The following is a 21363-nucleotide window of genomic DNA, read 5'->3' on the forward strand; positions in this document are numbered from 1 at the left end:
TATACGTTCTATAAAAATAATGACGTAATGACGTAATTATAAAACAACTATGAATTATATGTAATAAAACTCAAATAAAAATTTTTCCTCCAAAAATCCCTACCAAACTAATCCAACCAAAAATCCCTACCAAACTAACCCACATCCCACCTGTTTCCAAAAAAAAAAAAAAAAACATCCAAAGCGCCGCGCTATGGCCAAAGCGTCCCGCTTTGGCCATAGCGCGGCGCTTTGGATGTGCAAAAAGACAAATGGCGTGTGCGAATAGACCAGGCCTTTATATATACAGGGCAAAAGACTAAACTACTCTTATGTGCAAGACACATGATCATACTTAACTAAAAAATTTAATTAGATTATGGCTAAAGAATATAACGTGCAAAATTTTAAAAATTAAGTACAAAACTTGTCAACTTTCATGATAAAAGACACCGTCTAAAAAAAAGGGTGTTAACATAAAACACAAAACTTGTAACTTACTCATAAAACAATTAACACGAGATGTAATTTGCTCATACGTTGATGTTTGTATTAAGTAAATCAATATTCCATATTAAGCAATATGGTAAGATATTATATAAAAACAAATTTTATATGATCATCACTTATCATATTTAATTATTTACTAGTTTTTTTATATCACGCGTTGCGACGAAATCGAGCAAATGATAATGTAAAACAAACGTGATTTGAAAATAAAGCATGTTGTTTAGAAAGTCAAACCATTAGAACGATTTGGTTTATTATCGTACCGTTTTATGATACCAAATAAATATTTTATTTTGAGTATAACCTTGTTTTAACAAAACTTATAATGGAATGTCAGGGAAAGAAATCAAGCACAACTACATACTTAAGTTTTTAGAAAAAAGTTATAAACGTAACTTATTAAAAAAATATCAAATTACTCGATAAATTAATATATGTTAAAAGAAGAAAAAAACAATTATTAAAAAAATGTAAAGGAAATAGATGTTTAAAAAAAAGAAAAATATGTTATTAAAAGTAAATATAATAATAAACTATTATAATATATTAAATAATAAAATAATAAAAAATATATATTATTATAAAAATACAGTTACTATTAATCGTCCCTCGAAATCAATATATATATATATATATATATATATATATATATATATATATAAAATTGAATTTTAAATTTTAAATGAGCTTAAAACATGGCCACGTTGGGGCTTGGTTGGCTGGTGGGTACGTTTTAAGTGGGTGAAATGAGGGGGGCAACTAACTAACATTTGATGTTCAAAAAAAAAAAACTAATTAACATTTATTTATATTGTTACAAAATTTATACATATATTGGTGGAGATACGAAATTTAGTAAACAAAATTATCTCTCTCCTTCATTGTTTGCCTTGTAGAAGACTGTCTTGCTCATTACCATCCGAAATTCTAACACTAATCTTTTGCATAAATGAACTAAACGAACACGAACACAGATAAAATCTTTAATGTTCATTTGTTAAACCAGACAAAAAGAAAATACAAACTTGTTTGTATTTTCTTTATTATAAAACAAGTTTATTTCTGTTTGTTCTCTTTGTTAATAACTAAAAGGGTGGCATGATTGCTTGGCAAGTATCGACATAGAATCTTTCTTACTCCTGTCTAACAAGAATCATTGTTGGATAAATCTATTTTGTTAACTTTATATATTTTTATAAATTTCTTGTAAGCATTAAAAAATATGCCCTTTACGAGATATATAGAAAACATACAATAGAAAAAATCGATTAATAAACAAACACAAGGAACAAACAGTCTGTTAAATGGCAGATGTTTCCAGCTCATTCTAAGTCGTGCACACTATATATAACCATCACAAACCGCCAATACCCCACACCAACACAACCTAAACCCTTCACTTTCATAACCTCTTCTAAAACAGACATGGTGGCAGAAGAAGTCAACAAGGTGGAGGTTCAACCCGAGTGTCCGGCGGAGCCGCCACCACCACCGACCGCGGTGGACGACAACAAAGCTCTTCCTGTTCCTGAACAAAAGCCCACCGATGAAGCCGTGGTTGAAAGTAAGTTGTGCTATTCGACATTATCAACTATCAACCATAGTCGTCAATAGCGAGTTGCAATCGCTATATAGTGCGCCACTGTATAGCGGTCTAGGCTTGCTATTAGGGCTGTAACGATACATAGCGATAATAGCGACAGACTATTTTTATTTTTTGTTTATTTAATATAAATAGAAATTAAATAGCTTTAAGATAATTGGATTTTAGGTTTTAGTTAAATATACAAGTAAAATAGCATATACATATATATATTTTTTTAAATTCTTTAAAATTTCTTATTTTGATATAACATACATATAATTTTTTTAAAATTTCTTTTCTAGTGTATCGCTATTTATAAAATAGCCGTACACTATTTATCGCTACGTAGCATATAGGTACCTTATCGTTATTTGTTGTTATTCGCTATTAACAACTATGCCTTCTAACTGTTTGATTTATATGTCAGAATTAGAAAAGCCAATTGAGGAGAAACCCAAAGAAGGTTCTAAGCACAGAGGTAGTGTACTAGTGTTGTATGATTCATAAATCATAATTCAAGCATCCAAAAATGTTTTGAGTTTGATTATGATTATGATCTAAAATCGATTGATTGTTTGGTTAGATGAAGTTCTTGCGCGCGTAGCAACGGAGAAGAAAGATGCACTCGTCAAAGCATGGGAAGAAAGTGAGATATCAAAAATCGAAAACCGAGCCCAGAAGAAGCTAGCTGCCATTACAGCATGGGAGAACAGCAAGAAAGCAGAGCTAGAAGCTGAATTGAGAAAGATTGAGGTTAGGGGTGTTCTTCGGTTTTTTTTCTCGGGTTTCGAGTTTTCGGGTCAGGTTGTTCGGGTTTTGGCTGAGAAAAAGTGACCCGATAACCGAACCATTTAAAGCTTGGGTTGGTCGGGTTCGGGCCAGTTCAGGTCGGGTTGTTCGGTTTTCGGGTTTGGGTGGTTTCAACTTCAGGTTGGGTTTCTGATAAAAATGAACAGCCCTAATTGAGGTCACAATCACGCGTTTTTATTATTTTCGAACATTTCAATTTGCGGAATTTACTCGTTTAGTTACTGAATTTCAAACATATGAAAACAGGAGAAACTGGAAAAGAAGAAGGCTAAGTACATAGAGAAGATGAAGAACAAAATAGCTCTCTTACACAAAGCAGCAGAAGAAAAGAGAGCAATCACCGAAGCTAAACGCGGAGAAGGTGTTTTGAAAGCAGAGGAATTAGCCGCCAAGCGTCGGGCTACTGGATTGTCTCCGAAGAAACTAACACGATGGTTTTCGAGCTAAACATTTCATATAATTGTATGTTTCTGAAAAGTTTGCATTCATGTTTTTCCATCATTTTGTGTGCTTTTGTGTGTAAGAACTGTAACCTGTTTGTAACAAAAGTTTGAAAGTGACATTTATATCATCAAGTTTTCGACTACTGTTCTTAGTTCCTAATTTAGACATAAAACCCCATGGTCCTAACGAGTCTTTAACCTGGATTTTTAACAAGGTGAGGGCATTATAGTAATTAACCTGTCAAGTAGAGGCTTTATTATCATCAGGGTCACCTTGTAGATATTGTAGGTATTCACCGTCATTCGGAAAATCAAGCAGCAGGTCCAATGTTATGTCCGACGATTTATCCACTTTATACGAGTTTGGCGAATACGAACCACTGTTTGTTGCGTCTTCAGCTTCAATCTTGCAGATTTCATCAACAGATGCGCCACTCGAGCTGGCGTTGAAAGCGGGTCCCACCACATAATCAGACTCGACTTTTATCGCGTGTGCTTTTGGAAATGATTCACCGGCTTCAGAATTCCATGCACGAAGAAAGAAGTCGCAATCGGGTAGTCCAGGTGGTGAGGTGTGAAGGATTGGATCCATCGACAGCCTGGCATCGCCTCCACACTGGCGCTCTCGTGTTCTGCAGTTGACAGCAGATTGGGTTTTATATCCGCTGACGTGGACGCTGAGCTGGCTTGTAGGGTCGCAGTGTCTTTGTCGGGGATACGTTTTCTTAAATGGGAGTTCCAGTAGTTTTTTATCTCGTTATCTGTTCTTCCTGGCAAGCGTGATGCGATGGATGCCCATCTGCATAATTCAATTTCAGTTTGATGAACAAAAAAATATTAAATTAACAGAGTTGATGAAGTAGTATATTACTTGTTACCGAGCAAGGCGTGCAACTGGAAGATTTTCTGTTCTTCATCATAACTGAAGGCGCCTCGTTTAATATCAGGCCGAAGATAGTTTGTCCACCTAAGCGACAACTTTTTCCACATCGTCGAAGACCTGTTGGATAAGGAAATTACAATTTTACCCTTCATTGCCAAACTAGTCCCCAAGGCTAGAACTCACCAATTATATAGTATAAATGGTTTAAAGAACATGCTTCTTCGGGTTTTTCTTTCAGGTTTGGGTTTTTGGCTGGGAAAAATGGCCGGATCATCTAAAGTTCGGGTTCGATTTAGCTTTGGGCCGGGTTGTTCGGTTTCCGGGTTTAGATGTACAATGAAAATAACTGTTTCTTTTTGTACATAATATTATCAAAATTCATATTACTGATAAAAAAATATCATCAAAATTCAAACATCATTTGACCATATGATATTATAATGTTCAAAAGTCTCAAAACTTAATGTTCAAAAACAGTAGATACTCCAACCAAAACACATCTTTAAAAAAAAGAGTTAAATGCCATTTTAGTCCCTGTGGTTTGGGCCATTTTGCCAGTTTAGTCCAAAGGTTTCATTTTTCGTATGTGAGTCCAAAAAGGTTTCACCGTTGCCATTTTAGTCCACTGGGTTAACTTCATCCACTACTTATGTTAACGAGAAAGGCAATTCGCTCATTTTTATATGGCCGAATTGCCCTTCTAGTTAACAGAATTACATATAAAATGACCGAATTGCCCTTCTCGTTAACAGAAATAATGGATGAAGTTAACTCAGTGGACTAAAATGGCAATAGTGAAACCTTTTTGGACCCACAGGCAAAAAATGAAACATTTGGACTAAATTGACAAAATGGCCAAAACCACAGGGACTAAAATGGCATTTAACTCAAAAAAAAAAGACCACCTTTTTCCGGGTTTTGGGTTTCTGGTTTTTGCAGGGAAAATGTGACCAATAACCGACCCATAGAAGGTTCGGGTTTTCAAGTATTCTTTAATTGGATTCAGGTCGGGTTTTGGTTTCAGTTAAAAATAGGGAGATTAACTTTTTTCTTAATCTACCTCGGTTAAACGTTAATCCTGGATCAATCTTAACATTTATCATGTGATAACCGTGGCTCAGTAAGGACCAAAGTTTTAACAAATTACAGATTTTGCCGCTGTGGGTCTTGCCCACAATCATCATGATATGGTATAACATACATACCAGGACAGCTATAATGGGCCGAAACAACGGCTCTTTGTGGTCCAATGAATTCTCTGCATCGGGACCAATTTGGTATTAATTATGATGTGGTACAAACAGACTTTGCTGTCTAATTCTAAATGCTTTTGGGATTTTATTGAGCTTCTACTTTGATGCTTAGTGCTTACAGGCATATCATTAATCACTCCATGATGCATCAATAAAGATAGTATCTCATTATAACTTTTTTTAGCAAAACAAACATTGGGATGTTGAAAGTATAGTGAACGATGCTGATTTATGATTTTCTTCTTCTATATAGCCTAAAGAAATGTTTATGCACATGTATATGTACGTATATGTATATACACACACAACATACATTCGAATGTATGGATGAAGTTACCAACATCCACCGACCAATATTGGCCGCTTTGTCCAAAGGAGCCGCGGATTAGTTTTGATTGCCCGTGTGGAAATTTCCCAGAAGGTCACCCATCCTGCTACTACTCCCACATGAGCACGTTTAACTATGAAGTTTTACTCTCACCCACAGTCATGCCCCAGTATCTCTCCGGTGGATAAACATAATAGAACAAGTGGGATTTGCCCACTCCCGCCCGAGCCATAGTTGTTAATAGCAGACGATAGCGACAAGCTACCTATACGCTATGTAGCATTAGCAATGAAATAACGGACGCTATTTTATGTTTAGCAATACACCAGAAGAACTTTTTTGAATATTATATGTATATTATACCAAACACACCTGTTTTTATATGTATATTAAACAAAACACCTGAAATCCTATTTATACGTATATTATATCGCAATTTTTATATTAAACAAAAAACAAAAAACCTAAAATCCCACTATGGAGGCGCCAAAACCAGATAGCGACACGTGAGTGCTTCGCTATAGCGCCACCTATGAGCGCTATTAACAACTATGGCCCAAGCGCATTTTACTGTGGAGTTTTACTCTCATCCACAGTCAAGGCCCACTATCGCTCCAGTGAACAAAACAAAACATAACATATCGAGTCAGATTTACGTTTACCTAAGGTGTCAGAACCTACAACACCAAAATTAATTATATTACCATACGCACACAAAGTTATGTTGATAATATTACCACCAACAGATTGGGGATTCAAGGCAGGATGCAATGAACCACAAACACCATTAGTGCTATGTTACATCCATCAACTAATATTATCTTTTTTGCCCACCCCGCTACGATTCCCACCCAAGCACGCTTAACTAACAAGAGAACAAGAACAAACCTGCAAGTTTAGGAAAACGAACGCCACGTGCATGACCGTTCTTCGTTATATAATCAACAAGTATCTTATCTTCTTCCGGAGTCCACGCGCCTTTCTTCACCTCACCTTTATCGCAACACGGTAATCGCCCCATCGTCTCCCCTTTTCCTCTCCCTCTTTCTCATCCAACACACACACACACACACAAACAAAACTTGTTCAAAAAACGTGTGCGCCTATTTTAGAGAGAGAAACAGTCAAACAACATATCAGTACTCTATAATACCACTAGGTCAGTAATGTAACCGCAATAATCACTGACTTTCCAAGCATTAACTCCATCAATTTGTTTACACTGCACAAATTTTCCACCACAATTCATTAAAAACGCCTCAAATAATTACTCAATTTCAAAATTTTCAAACAGTTTATTAAAGTTTAAAACCTAAAAACGTTTCATCACACATCAATAACATTAAAAAAAAAAGTACGTTTCGAAACATTACACAATCATCGCTGCAAATAATTGCAGTATTAAACGCGTTAATTACCAGACGCTAGCTGTAAACATTCAGTTAAAGTTTAAAAAAAAAACTTTTATTTCTCAATTTCTGAAGTTCTCATGCGAACATGGAGAAATTGTGGACATGAATGCAACAAATAGGTGTAAAAACAGAGGAATTTGAAGAAGGTGACGAGTGATAACCTGTTAGAATGACAGTTAACGGAATGTTGAGTTTATGAGGATGAGAAGTGAAATTAGGGTTTGAAGTGTTGAATGTTGTTCATGTGAGTATGTATAATGCGTGAGGTGATGAGAAACATGACAAAAAGAGTGTGACCTTTTAATACTCTTTCTCTCTGCTGTTGGGTTTTTTTTGATAATCTCACTGCTTGCATTTCCCGTGCACCTGAACCACGTGTTACGCTTGGTTTTTTTTTCTAATATTTTTATGATTGCAAATGATATTAGTGGACTTTTTGGGTTTTTTTTTTATTAATTTAATTTAGCCTATACGCAGAGGGCGGACCTAGCATGTTACTACGGGGTTAGTGTAAATTTTGGAAAATTCGATGTCGATGTTTTTTTTAATTTCGTTACCCTTTTTATATGAAATGTTTGCCCTATAAGTATTTATCTTTATGCGCGACTGCTTATATGCATCTAATTATCGTGTGTATGATTGTAAACGAATCGAATGTTTAACGAATACTTGGTGAATATGGTAGAAGTTCATTTATGTTCGTTGGTTTAATAAGTGAATAGACACAAACAGAAAATTATGTTCGTTAAGTTAAATGAACGAACATAAACAGAGGTTATGTTCGTTCGTTTATGTCCATGAGAACGTCTGTTTTATAACTACAAATGATGTTAGTTGACTTTTGGGGTTTTTTTTAATTTAATTTAAGCTTATACGTATCTATTTATCTAAAGATGTATGATTTGAAGATGACATATTTAACTTGTTAGTCTAAACCAGTTGAAGGGTTGGTAATCATAAACAAATAACATGTTAGAAACATGAAATATTTATATTTATTTTTATTTTTATAGGTTTTGATTTTAATTGGTTGATTGATTTGAAAAATATTGTTTTGTTAATTGTGTGAGACGTGTTATCTTAAAATATAAATTGATTAGATTAGACACGCATTTATCTTGGTGTTTAAAATTATATAAGCATGTTTAGTAGTTATGTATTTTCCATATTTGTTGAATGAGTAATTATGAAGTTATTTAATTTTATATAAATTTTTCGTATCGAAATAAGTATGGATTTTTCTCTCTCTTATTAATTAAATATTATTATTTTCAGTTAAATATCATTTAATTAGGCAAATTTGAAAATAATAATCCCATCTTTCTGAAATTGGTCGATAATAATCCCAAGTCAGTTATTAGCTAACATAATCCGACCTCGTCCAATTTTTTTGTAAAAATAGTCCTGCCGTTAAAATAGCTTAACGGATTTAAGTTTTTTCCGAATTACAAACGATGTTTTTAGGGCTTTTGATCAGAACGAGGATACGAGTCGATGGATGTAAAACTTAACTCAAAATATGTAAGACCCTAACAACGCTTTGACTGAAAAGACGCAGCGGAAATACGTACCATAAAATTTCTTTCATTATAAACTTTTTAACTTACTTGAAAGTTCATTTTAAATAACTCTTTTACAATATATGCATCCTTCGTACTCATTTAATAAAATAAAAGCATAACTTATGTTTATCAAATTACATACTCAAGCATTCCGTACAATCTATCTTGTGACTCGGTCTTTGATCGCTACTCCTCGTGATGATAATCTGTGATTCGTACAATCTGCACCCACACACATACATTCGCAACATTAGCATACATTATATACAAACAAGATCTCAATCATGTAGTCTCGTTACGTTCTATCCACATATACTTCCCATCCGTTATCTTTCTAGATTTAATCATTCCATCCGGGTGTCTAATCCTTGGCGAAACTCCAATAATGTATCTGCATTACATTTCATTCTCGAGGCACACTGTTAATAAGGTCAATACTTAAATGTATTGAAACCACGTATACAATACATACATACATACCTTTACTTGCATACGTACGCATCTACTTACATACATACATGATTACGTCTTCACATACATACTTACATACATGTCACATTCACTTATTGTAAGTTGAGCCTTATCTATAAACATATTAACATAAATCAATGCAATTACAAACAAACATAACCGACTAACTTCCAACAAACATGATGAACATTCCATTAACACGGTGAACATTCAGCAACATAATGAACATTCTATTAACACGATGAACATTCAGCAACATAATGAACATTCTATTAACACGGTGAACATTCAGCAACATAATGAACATTCTATTAACACAACATTCAGCAACATAAAAACATTCATCATTAACACGGTGAACATTCAGCAACATAATGAACATTCCCTTAACACGATGAACATTCAGCAACATAATGAACATTCTATTAACACGATGAACATTCAGCAACATAATGAACATTCCTTAACACGATGAACATTCAGCAACATAATGAATTCTATTAACACGGTGAACATTCAGCAACAAAATGCACATTCCTTAACACGTGAATATTCAGCAACATAAATGCACATTCCATTAACACAATGAACATTCAGCAACATAATGCACATTCCATTAACACAATGAACATTCAGCAACATCATGCACATTCCATTAACATGATGAAACCATCATCTTAATTTACATTAAGGATAGACGAAGTTCATATGAACTTACCTTTGTTGGTACTTACCTTACCTGTAAGTTCTTAACTTGGTTTCCCTATATACCACATACTAAACTTCATTATAAATAAGAAGTGATTTCAGATCACTTACCTCGAGTGCCTGTTCGTACATGCTTCCTCATATCCTTTTCGTTAGCCTTCCATGCTTTCCCCCATCTTGACATGATCCTATTACTTTCATGTCATCATGGTTACCACTTCATTAGTATAAATGCACATTCTAATATTGCATTCATTTCACATTCACATCCTACATTAAACTTCACTCGTCAAATTCCAACAACACAAAGTATAAGCTAGAAGTCGTATCTTTTCATTTCCACATAATTCTTCATGTCGTCACAAATACACATATTGATATAACACGCATCATATGACTTTCTATAATATTACAATTGTGACAAAAGTCCTAAACATTGCTACTTATGCACAGTTGATTTTCAAAGTCAACAATTTATCATATGAACTTTTCGACCTTAACCTCATACATCCATGTCATTATAGTAGACTATACTAATGACACTATATGCATTTCATAATCACTGATGCAATAAAGCATACAACCACAATGATCATCTAGTTATATGCACATACCAAACATATTTGATTCCGTTCATTCTCTAGTAACATAAATTCTACAACTAACACCATGACCCATGTTTAACAACCCAACATCATTCTAACTTCATCCTGTTCTAATGATCTCATATGCTTCACATTTAGTGTACTTTTACTTAATCAATTTTGATTAAGCAATTATTCAAACATGTAGTAAACATCATACCACTCCAACATAGAGTACAATATTCTAATGCATACTTTTACCAAATAACATGGCCAACCAAATCCTACATGAATTCCATCTAAAAATAGATTTCTCAATGTTTATTTATCATCAAAAATACATCATATCCCGCCATATTATAATAACGATTTTCATCCGTTACTTGCATACCATTTCATCTATTATCTCACCTAGGCATTTCATCAAACACTTGGTGTGCATACCACAATTTATGCATAATGTACAAGTGTTTCATGCTTTACTTCCTACTTCATGCTTTCATTCATCAATTAACACAAAAACATCAACAAATTCATATCACATTCAATCTACCTAACAAGAACGCATTACATGCAACATAGCACAACAAGATTTGAACAAGGATTGGACATGGGTGACACACCCATGTCGCCATCTTCACCACTAGATGTGGGTTTCACCTCCAAACATCAAATTACTCCAAATCCTTCATAATCCATATTCTATATGATGATTCTAACACATGCTCATACTCAATTTCATACCAATTCACGGATTAGAACATAACCCACTTCGTGCAAGATCGCCAATCTAAGTTTTAAACATACTTATGATCCACTTGTGAAGGTGATCATTAATCCATGCTCGGTTATGAATTTAAGCTTCATTTAGCCTTCCAATTTGAAGATTTTAGAGAGACTAGGGTTTGAACCCTTTTTTTCTTCCTGGACATCGATACACACACACATACTATGTGTGTGTGGTGTTTTGACCTTAGTTTATAAAACTCATGTTTCCCACTTAACGGTTTTGGTCCCTCAAGTTTCATTTTGATTATATAAGAGACTAAAAACTCATTTCTTTATATCAACCGGGTTCTAATTTACACCCCGTTTTTGGGGTGTTACAAGTCTCCCCCCCCCTTAAATGAGGTTTCGTCCCCGAAACCTTTCTCATTTCCATTTAACACTAATTATCTTTCCTTCCCGGACCATCAACAAGACGACGAGCCCATCTAAGAACCCGTCCAGAGTTCTTATTAGTGTCACTTTCACTAAATATTGCTAGTGTCTATCATGCTTCATAGCTAGTTGTTTATTCATCATTCCAATACTCGTATATCACGAACAATATACCATTTTGTTTACTCGAAACAACCATTAATAACATTCCTTTTTGTTCATTTCCAATATTCATATTATTTTCGTCTACGATACGATCTCACTTCGTAACTTATACATACACCTCTATGTTTAACTTTGATAGGTACATCATAATAATAGGTAACTATCCATTCTCTATTCATAAACTATTCGTATAATCGACTTCTTTCCAACAAGTCCATACCGCCCATACCTTACTTTCATATGGCAATCCTATTTCCTTGACCCGTTTGCAATGGGTCAACATACATACTTCTTCACACATGTAATAGTACCTACATTCGTATGATCTGTTTATAACAGATCTAATACCTTCATCCCACCTCTTAGATTATATCTACACATATATCATATAACATTTAGTTCTTGTTTTGTTATCGCAACAAAACTACTATTTCATGGTCACATATACGCTTAACTCCAAGTTAACATCATTCTACGTTTCCTATAGTTATTTGTACTATTCGTACCCTTACGTTACCTTCAACTCACCTAATTCATTATACATTACTATTCCTCTCATTTCATGCATTACTTAATTTGCATAAGCAAGCGTGTCATGCAGGTTCTTCATACGAGAGTTTAATCAATACCCGAAATTTCCCTCAAAACTTTAAGATTTACTTCTTAATGACATAGTTTTCTTCTTATGTCAACTGCTAAAATCAAGCATTCCATACCATACTATAACTATTCCATCATTCATCTCGTAGGTCATTTTCAATTTACTAATTCATATATATCCGACATGAGTTAAAACATTTTACTTACCTCGATTTCATTTCATGCTTCAGCAATCCGTAAACCAGAGCGATCCGCTCCTTCACGAGTACTAACCATACCAGGCCAGCTTTCATTCATCCTTGTAATGGGCTTCCACTCGTGCACATTCCTTCACCAATTCGATTGGTTTCATCACATTCAGAATTCTACCATTAACATCTACAAAATCGGCGGTTAGCACCTTTCATTCAAACATTCATCATACTAGGTGATTACTCACCTATAATCCTTTTTCATCTTCCTACATACATGCTATAACACATCCCACTTTTCATCCTTTACATGCAATTCCTTTATTCTGGTTACTTATTAATTTCGGCAACCTTTGCATTTTGACTTTTCGAGGTTAAACTGACATTTCTTACTTATTGTAGATGTATTGAAGTACACGTTCTTACTTCTTTCCTTTCATGCTTACCTGCCAAGACATTCATTATATCATTTCAGCATTCTTGCCAAAACTTACCCTTCTCAATCATACTTAAATTAATGTCCGGGTCGAGCCCGTCATTCATTACGACCCCTAAGAGTCGATTACTAACCTTCTAACACATAACATGTTCAAAACTTCTTTCTTTCGTCAGAATTTAGGTTTGCGTGCCAAACATTATGCTCACCTACAAGTATAAAAACTTAACAAATCACAACATTAAATATATCAGGTTTAAATGGTAATTACCATTTGACCCGCATGACTCATTCATCTCTCCAACCATTCTTGCATACAAACATATTTGTATATATGTATACATTTATTCATATATATAAGTTTAAGACATAACTTGGATAATATTCGCTTTTTAAAGAATATTACTTACTTAGTCTGTAATTACTTACACATTCAAATCTTTTCATTCTTATCATTCATTATGTTTCGAACCCGTCGCGCGGTTTCTAACATACCATTCATACTTTTATTCCTTCTTGGTTTCGAATCCATCTCGCGGATTCTAACATATCATTCATGCTTTCATTCCTTTCATGCTTCGAATCCGTCTCGCGGATTCTATCATATCATTCATACTTTCATTCCTTTCATGTTTCGAATCCGTCTCGCGGATTCTATCATATCATTCATACTTTCATTCCTTTCATGTTTTGAATCCGTCTCGCGGATTCTAACATGTCATTCATACTTTCATCCCTGAAAGTCTTACATTTCTCTTCACCCTCCGTCCACCTACTACCTAATTCTAACGGACATACCTGTAACAATTATCACGGTCTCACGAATGTCATATGTTTCTTGTGTACTGGCCAGGTACACAATCCACATACTAGTTTCGTGTCTTCGTGTAATCGCCACCTTATGTCCGAAGAAATAAGTTTCGGCACGTGTAACGTTTTCAACTCTTCATTACCATTCCATTATTATATTTCATTCAAAATTTTCTTTCACTTGCTAGATCATACCATTACGTGCGCCCACATGTTAAATTTACGTACCTGGGGTCACTCATATTACATGCCTTGACGTTGGTCCTAGACCGCATTCACGGATCATCCTTTCCAAGCAATCATGCTTACCTTACACATAATAACTGTTAGATTTCTTCAAATGCATACTTAAGTACATACTTACCATTGCTTCTACCTTAGATCTTGATCGAGTCTCGGATTGTACGGGTTTCTTGTCACAAGAGCACACAGGTTTGAGTTCAAGTATTTACCTCCTCATACTTGATTTCCTCAAACCAGGGCTCTGATACCAACTTGTAAGACCCTAACACGCTTTGACTGAAAAGACGCAGCGGAAATACGTACCATAAAATTTCTTTCATTATAAACTTTTTGACTTACTTGAAAGTTCATTTAAAATAACTCTTTTACAATATATGCATCCTTCGTACTCATTTAATAAAATAAAAGCATAACTTATGTTTATCAAATTACATACTCAAGCATTCCCGTACAATCTATCTTGTGACTCGGTCTTTGATCGCTACTCCTCGTGATGATAATCTGTGATTCGTACAATCTGCACCCACCACATACATTCGCAACATTAGCATACATTATATACAAACAAGATTCTCAATCATGTAGTCTCGTTACGTTCTATCCACATATACTTCCCATCCGTTATCTTTCTAGATTTAATCATTCCATCCGGGTGTCTAATCCTTGGCGAAACTCCAATAATGTACCTGCATTACATTTCATTCTCGAGGCACACTGTTAATAAGGTCAATACTTAAATGTATTGAAACCACGTATACAATACATACATAACTACGTACATACATACATACCTTTACTTACATACATACACATCTACTTACATACATACATGATTACTCTTCACATACGTACTTACATACATGTCACATTCACTTATTGTAAGTTGAGCCTTATCTATAAACATATCAACATAAATCAATGCAATTACAAACAAACATAACCGACTAACTTCCAACAAACATGATGAACATTCCATTAACACCGGTGAACATTCAGCAACATAATGAACATTCTATTAACACGATGAACATTCAGCAACATAATGAACATTCTATTAACACGGTGAACATTCAGCAACATAATGAACATTCCATTAACACGGTGAACATTCAGCAACATAATGAACATTCTATTAACACAACATTCAGCAACATAATGAACATTCCATTAACACGGTGAACATTCAGCACATAATGAACATTCCCTTAACACGATGAACATTCAGCAACATAATGAACATTCTATTAACACGATGAACATTCAGCAACATAATGAACATTCCTTAACACGATGAACATTCAGCAACATAATGAACATTCTATTAACACGGTGAACATTCAGCAACAAATGCACATTCCTTAACACGATGAACATTCAGCAACATAATGCACATTCCATTAACACAATGAACATTCAGCAACATAATGCACATTCCATTAACACAATGAACATTCAGCAACATCATGCACATTCATTAACATGATGAAACCATCATCTTAATTTACATTAAGGATAGACGAAGTTCATATGAACTTACCTTGGTACTTACCCTTACCTGTAAATTCTTACTTGGTTTCCCTATATACCACATACTAAACTTCATTATAAATAAGAAGTGATTTCAGAAATCACTTACCTCGAGTGCCTGTTTCGTACATGCTTCCTCATATCCTTTTCGTTAGCCTTCCATGCTTTCCCCCATCTTGACATGATCCTATACTTTCATGTCATCATGGTTACCACTTCATTAGTATAAATGCACATTCTAATATTGCATTCATTTCACATTCACATCCTACATTAAACTTCACTCGTCAAATTCCAACAACACAAAGTATAAGCTAGAAGTCGTATCTTTTCATTCCACATAATTCTTCATGTCGTCACAAATACACATATTGATATAACACGCATCATATGACTTTCTATAATATTACAATTGTGACAAAAGTCTAACATTGCTACTTATGCACAGTTGATTTTCAAAAAGTCAACAATTTATCATATGAACTTTCGACTTAACCTCATACATCCATGTCATTATAGTAGACTATACTAATGACACTATATGCATTTCATACTCACGATGCAATAAGCATACAACCACATGATCATCTAGTTATATGCACATACCAAAACATATTTAATTCCGTTCATTCTAGTAACATAATTCTACAACTAACACCATGACCCATGCTTAACAACCCAACATCATTCTAACTTCATCCTGTTCTAATGATCTCATATGCTTCACATTTAGTGTACTTTTACTTATCAATTTTGATTAAGCAATTATTCAAACATGTAGTAAACATCATACCACTCCAACATAGAGTACAATATCTAATGCATACTTTTACCAAATAACATGGCCAACCAAATCCTACATGAATTCCATCTAAAAATAGATTTCTCATGTTTATTTATCATCAAATACATCATATCCCCATATTATACGATTTCATCCGTTACTTGCATACCATTTCATCTATTAATCTCACCTAGGCATTTCATCAAACACTTGGTGTGCATACCACAATTTATGCATAATGTACAAGTGTTTCATGCTTTACTTCCTACTTCATGCTTTCATTCATCAATTAACACAAAAACATCAACAAATTCATATCACATTCAATCTACCTAACAAGAACGCATTACATGCAACATAGCACAACAAGATTTGAACAAGGATTGGACATGGGTGACACACCCATGTCGCCATCTTCACCACTAGAAGTGGGTTTCACCTCCAAACATCAAATTACTCCAAATCGTTCATAATCCATATTCTATATGATGATTCTAACACATGCTCATACTCAATTTCATACCAATTCACGGATTAGAACATAACCCACTTCGTGCAAGATCGCCAATCTAAGTTTTAAAACATACCTTATGATCCACTTGTGAAGGTGATCATTAATCCATGCTCGGTTATGAATTTAAGCTTCATTTAGCCTTCCAATTTGAAGATTTTAGAGAGACTAGGGTTTGAACCCTTTTTCTTCTTCCTGGACATCGATACACACACACATACTATGTGTGTGTGGTGTTTTGACCTTAGTTTATAAAACTCATGTTTCCCACTTAACGGTTTTGGTCCCTCAAGTTTCATTTTGATTATATAAGAGACTAAAAACTCATTTCTTTATATCAACCGGGTTCTAATTTACCAAACCCGTTTTTTGGGGTGTTACAAGTCTCCCCCCTTAAATGAGGTTTCGTCCCCGAAACCTTTCTCATTTCCATTTAACACTAATTATCTTTCCTTCCCGGACCATCAACAAGACGACGAGCCCATCTAAGAACCCGTCCCAGAGTTCTTATTAGTGTCACTTTCACTAAATATTGCTAGTGTCTATCATGCTTCATAGCTAGTTGTTTATTCATCATTCCAATACTCGTATATCACGTACAATATACCATTTTGTTTACTCGAAACAATCCCATTAATAACATTCCTTTTTGTTCATTTCCAATATTCATATTATTTTCGTCTACGATACGATCTCACTTCGTAACTTATACATACACCTCTATGTTTAACTTTGATAGGTTACATTCATAATAATAGGTAACTATCCATTCTCTATTCATAAACTATTCGTATAATCGACTTCTTTCCAACAAGTCCATACCGCCCATACCTTACTTTCATATGGCAATCCTATTTCCCTTGACCCGTTTGCAATGGGTCAACATACATACTTCTTCACACATGTAATAGTACCTACATTCGTATGATCTGTTTATAACAGATCTAATACCTTCATCCCACCTCTTAGATTATATTCTACACATATATCATATAACATTTAGTTCTTGTTTTGTTATCGCAACAAAACTACTATTTCATGGTCACATATACGCGCTTAACTCCAAAGTTAACATCATTCTATGTTTCCTATAGTTATTTGTACTATTCGTACCCTTACGTTACCTTCAACTCACCTAATTCATTATACATTACTATTCCTCTCATTTCATGCATTACTTAATTTGCATAAGCAAGCGTGTCATGCAGGTTCTTCATACGAGAGTTTAATCAATACCCGAAATTTCCCTCAAAACTTTTAAGATTTACTTCTTAGTGACATAGTTTTCTTCTTATGTCAACTGCTAAAATCAAGCATTCCATACCATACTATAACTATTCCATCATTCATCTCGTAGGTCATTTTCAATTTACTAATTCATATATATCCGGCATGAGTTAAAACATTTTACTTACCTCGATTTCATTTTCATGCTTCAGCGATCCGTAAACCATAGCGATCCGCTCCTTCACGAGTACTAACCGTACCAGGCCAGCTTTCATTCATCCTTGTAATGGGCTTCCACTCGTGCACATTCCTTCACCAATTCGATTGGTTTCATCACATTCAGAATTCTACCATTAACATCTACAAAATCGGCGGTTAGCACCTTTCATTCAAACATTCATCATACTAGGTGATTACTCACCTATAATCCTTTTTACATCTTCCTACATACATGCTATAACACATCCCACTTTTCATCCCTTACATGCAATTCCTTTATTCTGGTTACTTATTTCGGCAACCTTTGCATTTTGACTTTTCGAGGTTAAACTGACATTTCTTACTTATTGTAGATGTATTGAAGTACACGTTCTTACTTCTTTCCTTTCATGCTTACCTGCCAAGACATTCATTATATCATTTCAGCATTCTTGCCAAAACTTACCCTTCTCAATCATACTTAAATTAATGTCCGGGTCGTAGCCCGTCATTCATTACGACCCCTAAGAGTCGATTACTAACACTTCTAACACATAACATGTTCAAAACTTCTTTCTTTCGTCAGAATTTAGGTTTGCGTGCCAAACATTATGCTCACCTACAAGTATAAAACTTAACAAATCACAACATTAAATATATCGGGTTTAAATGGCAATTACCATTTGACCGCATGACTCATTTCATCTCTCCAACCATTCTTGCATACAAACATATTTGTATATATGTATACATTTATTCATATATATAAGTTTAAGACATAACTTGGATAATATTCGCTTTTTAAAGAATATTTACTTACTTAGTCTGTAATTACTTACACATTCAAATCTTTTCATTCTTATCATTCATTATGTTTCGAACCCGTCGCGCGGTTTCTAACATACCATTCATACTTTTATTCCTTCTTGGTTTCGAATCCATCTCGCGGATTCTAACATATCATTCATGCTTTCATTCCTTTCATGCTTCGAATCTGTCTCGCGGATTCTATCATATCATTCTTACTTTTCATTCCTTTCATGTTTCGAATCCGTCTCGCGGATTCTATCATATCATTCATACTTTCATTCCTTTCATGTTTTGAATCCGTCTCGCGGATTCTCTAACATGTCATTCATACTTTCATCCCTGAAAGTCTTACATTTCTCTTCACCCTCACGTCCACCTACTACCTAATTCTAACGGACATACCTGTAACAATTATTCACGGTCTCACGAATGTCATATGTTTCTTGTGTACTGGCCAGGTACACAATCCACATACTAGTTTCGTGTCTTCGTGTAATCGCCACCTTATGTCCGAAGAAATAAGTTTCGGCACGTGTAACGTTTTCAACTCTTCATTACCATTCCATTATTATATTTCATTCAAAATTTTCTTTCACTTGCTAGATCATACCATTACGTGCGCCCACATGTTAAATTTACTACCTGGGGTCACTCATGCCTTGACGTGGTCCTAGACCGCATTCACGGATCATCCTTTCCAAGCAATCATGCTTACCTTACAACATACATATCCTGTTAGTTTCTTCAAATGCATCTTAAGTACATACTTACCTTTGCTTTCTACCTTAGATCTTGATCGAGATACTCGTATTGTACGGGTTTCTTGTCACAAGAGCACACAGTTTGAGTTCAAGTATACCTACCTCATACTTGATTTCCCTCAAACCAGGGCTCTGATACCAACTTGTAAGACCCTACACACGCTCTGACTTCTGAAAAGACGCAGCGAATACGTACCATAAAATTTCTTTCATTATTAAACTTTTTGACTTACTTGAAAGTTTCATTTAAAAAAACTCTTTTACAATATATGCATCCTTCGTACTCATTTAATAAAATAAAAGCATAACTTATGTTTATCAAATTACATACTCAAGCATTCCCGTACAATCTATCTTGTGACTCGGTCTTTGATCGCTACTCCTCGTGATGATAATCTGTGATTCGTACAATCTGCACCCACCACATACATTCGCAACATTAGCATACATTATATACAAACAAGATTTCTCAATCATGTAGTCTCGTTACGTTCTATCCACATATACTTTCCCATCCAGTTATCTTTCTAGATTTAATCAATTCCATCCGGGTGTCTAATCCTTGGCGAAACTCCAATAATGTACTTGCATTACATTTCATTCTCGAGGCACACTGTTAATAAGGTCAATACTTAAATGTATTGAAACCACGTATACAATACATACATAACTACGTACATACATACATACCTTTGCTTACATACATACACATCTACTTACATACATACATGATACGTCTTCACATACGTACTTACATACATGTCACATTCACTTATTGTAAGTTGAGCCTTATCTATAAACTTATTCAACATAAATCAATGCAATTACAAACAAACATAACCGACTAACTTCCAACAAACATGATGAACATTCCATTAACACGGTGAACATTCAGCAACATAATGAACATTCTATTAACACGATGAACATTCAGCAACATAATGAACATTCTATTAACACGGTGAACATTCAGCAACATAATGAACATTCCATTAACACGGTGAACATTCAGCAACATAATGAACATTCTATTAACAAACATTCAGCACATAATGAACATTCCATTAACACGTGAACATTCAGCAACATAATGAACATTCCTTAACACGATGAACATTCAGCAACATAATGAACATTCTATTAACACGATGAACATTCAGCAACATAATGAACATTCTCCTAACACCGATGAACATTCAGCAACATAATGAACATTCTATTAACACGGTCAACATTCAGCAACAAAAATGCACATTCTCCTTAACACGATGAACATTCAGCAACATAATGCACATTCCATTAACACAATGAACATTTCAGCAAATAATGCACATTCCATTAACACAATGAACATTCAGCAACATCATGCACATTCCATTAACATGATGAAACCATCATCTTAATTTACATT

At 34.5% G+C, this 21363-nt stretch overlaps 1 protein-coding gene and 1 pseudogene across 1 annotated transcript; one reads left to right on the forward strand and one right to left on the reverse strand.

The window, feature by feature from the left end:
* The first annotated feature begins 1788 nt into the window (after positions 1 to 1788).
* LOC118489704 (remorin-like) lies at positions 1789 to 3345 on the forward strand. Its single transcript, XM_035987229.1, has 4 exons — positions 1789 to 2053; positions 2502 to 2552; positions 2658 to 2827; positions 3131 to 3345. Exons 1-4 carry the CDS (start codon positions 1801 to 1803, stop codon positions 3329 to 3331), a joined length of 675 nt encoding a protein of 224 aa, XP_035843122.1. The 5' UTR covers positions 1789 to 1800; the 3' UTR covers positions 3332 to 3345.
* Positions 3346 to 3421: 76 nt separating this feature from the next.
* Positions 3422 to 6812, reverse strand: LOC118489705 (annotated as a pseudogene).
* Between the last annotated feature and the right edge of the window lie 14551 nt (positions 6813 to 21363).

Source organism: Helianthus annuus, unplaced genomic scaffold, assembly GCF_002127325.2.
Source record: "Helianthus annuus cultivar XRQ/B unplaced genomic scaffold, HanXRQr2.0-SUNRISE HanXRQChr00c006, whole genome shotgun sequence".
In the NCBI taxonomy this organism is placed as follows: Eukaryota; Viridiplantae; Streptophyta; class Magnoliopsida; order Asterales; family Asteraceae; genus Helianthus; species Helianthus annuus.

Bases quoted from the DNA above. Each gene is read 5' to 3' on its own strand.
- LOC118489704 (XM_035987229.1), top strand. From the start codon at position 1,801: ATGTTTCCAGCTCATTCTAAGTCGTGCACACTATATATAACCATCACA. The intron at 2,054-2,501 runs GTAAGTTGTGCT...TTTATATGTCAG, and splicing joins CGATGAAGCCGTGGTTGAAA to AATTAGAAAAGCCAATTGAG. The intron at 2,553-2,657 runs GTAGTGTACTAG...TTGTTTGGTTAG, and splicing joins AGAAGGTTCTAAGCACAGAG to ATGAAGTTCTTGCGCGCGTA.